General features: G+C 46.7%; 1 protein-coding gene across 1 annotated transcript; it reads right to left on the reverse strand.

Moving 5' to 3' along the window:
* Nucleotides 1-1971: 1971 nt before the first annotated feature.
* LOC126069541 (melanoma-associated antigen 10-like) lies at nt 1972-3195 on the reverse strand. The gene has a single exon (XM_049873025.1). It carries the CDS (start codon nt 3193-3195, stop codon nt 1972-1974), a length of 1224 nt encoding a protein of 407 aa, XP_049728982.1.
* Between the last annotated feature and the right edge of the window lie 815 nt (nt 3196-4010).

The following is a 4010-nucleotide window of genomic DNA, read 5'->3' on the forward strand; positions in this document are numbered from 1 at the left end:
TGGCGCCCGGTCTTTTTTTTTTTTTTTTTTTGCACAGAGACATTATGAAGTAACCTGTTGCTGTCAATTCCAACTCATAGAGACCCTCTAGGACAGAGCAGAACTGCCCCCGTAGGGCTCCCAAGGCTGTCATCTTTATGGAAGCAGATCTCCAGGTCTTTTCTCCCATGGTGTGGCTGATGGATTCAAACTGCCCAACTTTCGGTTAGCAGTTGAGCACTTAACCACTGTGCCACCAGGGCTCCTTATTATGAAGTAGTGAGATGAAATATGAATTAATAGACACAAGTACGCCTCAGGCAAGGAGGAATGGGAACCACACTGGCTGTAGGTGGAATCAGACCAAGTCTAGCCCCAGCCCTCTCACTTACTAGCCATGTGACTTTGGGCATATTACCAATGCCTTAGGTTCTTCATCTGTAAAATAGGTTCGGTAAACTTTGTCTTGTAGGGCTGACGAAATGTACATTACATATGTAAAGCCCCTGGCACAGTACCTGGCATACACTATGGCGGTTAATTCTAAGACTATTTTGATACCTCAGCTTACCATCTTTTCCTCTGGGAGTTTTCTGGGTTATTCAGGACATCCTAGAGTATATGAAGCTCAATATGACACGAAAATTCCCAATCATCCAAAAATGTTGCTTCATAAACAAACCTAAATTTTCCCTCGTAGAGGAAAAATTATTTAATTCGATTTTGAGGAAATCTCCAGCTGGATGCAACTCTAAGTTCCTAGAATTTGAGTCTAGGACTAACTCATTCCCACCTCTCAGCTGCTCTTTCATTCAAAGCACTATTTTCATTAATTTCCCTCCCACCAAAAATGTGGGCCTTGCTTAAAGGCCTTGCTTAGCGTTGGTCAAATTACTCTCAAGGTAACCTAACTGAAATGTCCTTTTAACGCAGTGGGCTACAGTTTCCCAGGCTAGTGAAAAATGTGTCAGCTTAGTGGCTTCTGGGTATCACTTCCCTGGACTATCATCCTTATTTCTCAGGAAATCCTTGCACATGATACATATAAAACACCTAGTTTGTGCACTGTGTTCATCTGCACTGGGAGAAGAAGACAGGATACTTTCCATACCCTCCCAGGTAAAGTTTTTCTCTGGTTTATACATGAACCAAAAGTAACTATTAAGACCACTCCAGGCTTTTCTCTTAATTCTAAGACACACCATCTCACATTCTTGCCCCTGCCATCACGAGCTTAAAATTAATTCCTACAGAGAGAACTGCAGTTTTCCAAAGCCTCACTGTGCCTTGTTTCCAGGCATTTACACTTGACTGCTCCCATATGGAGCCCCACCTCCTAATGCCTGCTTTTTATTTGGTCTTTAGGACTTAGAGGGTGTCTCACCATCTTGCCAATATGACTCTACCACTCTACCATTCTATGTGTTTGGGTGTATCTTGTTTATCCCAGGATCCCCCCCCCCTCACACCGTGCCTTCCACAGAGCAGATGCTCAGTTCATGTTTGGGGAATAAATAAGCCTATGAGCAGTTTCTTTCATTTATTAAGATTGAATTTCTCCAACATTCGTGAATAAGCCAAGCAAATACAGGCATATATCTTTAACTTTACAGAAGCACAGATTAAATGTGGTAAGGAAATCCAAAATTAATCATCATTCATTTTGTTGTTGTTGTTGCGGTGGAGTTTATATTTCCATAGAAATTCGTATTCTATATCCATGTCATCTTGTTACAAAACCCAAAATAAGATGGGAGGTTTCCCAATTTGTTTTACAATATAGCAAAAACTCTTACTCTTAAGCAGCAATGTGTGACTAACATCATGCATAAACTTAGAATCTGAGCTAATTAAACTTACTGTTAAAACGAACAGCATTTGAAAAGTACCAAAAAGGAAAGAAAAAAAAATCAAATCTCCAAATTACCCATACGGAAGAGGAAGGTAAGAATTTAACACACTGTGCTCCCCCAGCCCTACCCTAGCCCTCCACTATTGAGAACATTGACTGCCCTCTTCAACGAGTGAAGAATCTGCCTCAGTCTTCCTCCGGGGCAGGAAGGCTGCTGGCCCACACTGTGCAAGGAGCCCTTCAGTAGCGCTACCTGTGAGGGCAATTCTGGCTTGAGCTCTCTCTTGCTCATCTCTCAAAGCCTCCTCATACCAAGGTGAAAAGGAACTGGGGTCAGTCCCATTAAGTTTGGCCAAAAATTCTAGGACTTTCATCTTGCTGGTCTCTGCGTGGGCTCTTGGACCCCAGAGGAATTCATAGCGGGCAGGATCACTATTGGGCACCTCCTGGTACTCTAGGTACTTCTCCTGCACCCAATCTCTGGTGATGAGCTGCCTGGGCTCCCCATAGATAGCATGTTCACTCCCAGCATACACCCCCATAATATTCAGCAATTCCCAGATGTCTTCCTCAGGGATGCGGTTACCCTCCAGGAAGATCACACCCAGGATAATTATTAGGAGGCCATTTTTGGGCATGCCTTGACCATTAATCACTACCTCATCATATGTTAGATCCAGTGAATTGACAAGGACATAAGAATGGATGGGGGGACCCACTTCCTTCACATTAATGCCAAAGACCATTTCCAGGCACTCACAGGCTTTCTTGAAGATCACAGGGAATTGGTTCTTGGACCTTTTGCTCATAACCTTAAGCATTTCTACCTTTGTGATGGGCTGCCTCATTTGATACCTGAGGAGCAGGAGCTGTACTAAATCAGTCACCGTGTCTTCTAATGGATCTCTGGATGAGGACTCGGCGCCTACTGAGGCCTGCGAGGTGCTTGGAATTTTCTCTTCTTCTGGGCTACTGGAATCCTCATCCGAGATGCTCGTTGAAGTGGAGATGGAAAAGGATTTCTGAGGACTCTGGTGAGTACTTGGTACCACAGCAGTAGGAACCTCTACCTCATCCTGGGTGCCCAGGTTCTGAGGAGAAGAGCAAGAGGAGGAGGAGGAGAAGTAGGAGAAGTGGAAGGAGGAAGATGAAGAACAGGGGGATGAGGAGATGACGAGTTTAGGAGAGGATGGGGAAGAATTGGGGGCACAGGAAAAGGAAGAGAGGAAGGACAAGTTGAAGGAGGAAGAACAGGAATCCTCCTCAGCTGCTGGAACCTGTATAGCCACCAGGCCCTGTGCCTCAGTTTGGGCCTGATGGTCTTGCTCAAGTGTGTAGTGCTGATGCTTTGGAGCATGAGACATGATGACTCTTAACAGGGGCAGAAGGCAGGAGTTTGAACAGGCCTAGTGAAGAGAGGAGAGTGTGAGTGGTCACAGCTAAGAACCTCAAACTTGGCAGCTCTGGCAAAGGCTGACTTACAGGTCTTCTGTTTTGGTCTTCCTCTAGGGCCTCCTGTCTCCTATCTTCCTGGTCAACCTGTCCCGGAAGAAGTGGAATAGGTCCTCAGTGTGCAGCTGACTGACACAACCCAAGGATTCCAGGGCTGACAGTAAGGCAGGTGGGGTCGGGTGTTGTGGGGTACCCTCTGTTCTGGGATAGGTGCCAGGTCTTGGTAGACATTCATGGTTCTCACCTTGACTGCTGAAAGTGCCTGGGACTCCTCTACTCAGATGACCCGAGGAACTTTGCGACTAACGCCCTCACCTCCTGGTTCCTTGAGCCCCTGTGAGAGGAATGGAGGGAGCACCTCAGGATGTAGACTGGAAGCACAGTCCTGGGGCTCCCAGCGCTGGCAGGAGCTGCAGGGTCTGACTCTGTTAGGTCCTCACTATTCAGGTGTGGACGGTCCCATCAGTGTTCATCCAGGGCCTTCACCTTTCCCCTGACAGGGTCTGGGCCCCATCCCTCCACTCACTTGAGGCAAAACTCTCATAACAAGAGCTCACACTCCTGAGACCAACAATGAAGAGATAAGGGGACGCCTAGCCACACCTGCTAGGGCCTCTCAGGTGCAACGGCAAGAGCTGGCTGAATCCTGTGTGGATCCCTCTCTCCTGGAATGGGGGCTCATCTCAGTCCTCACATTGTTATCTGGCAGGGCTTGGGACTCATCTCT

Source organism: Elephas maximus, chromosome X (genome assembly GCF_024166365.1).
Source record: "Elephas maximus indicus isolate mEleMax1 chromosome X, mEleMax1 primary haplotype, whole genome shotgun sequence".
Classification (NCBI taxonomy): Eukaryota; Metazoa; Chordata; class Mammalia; order Proboscidea; family Elephantidae; genus Elephas; species Elephas maximus.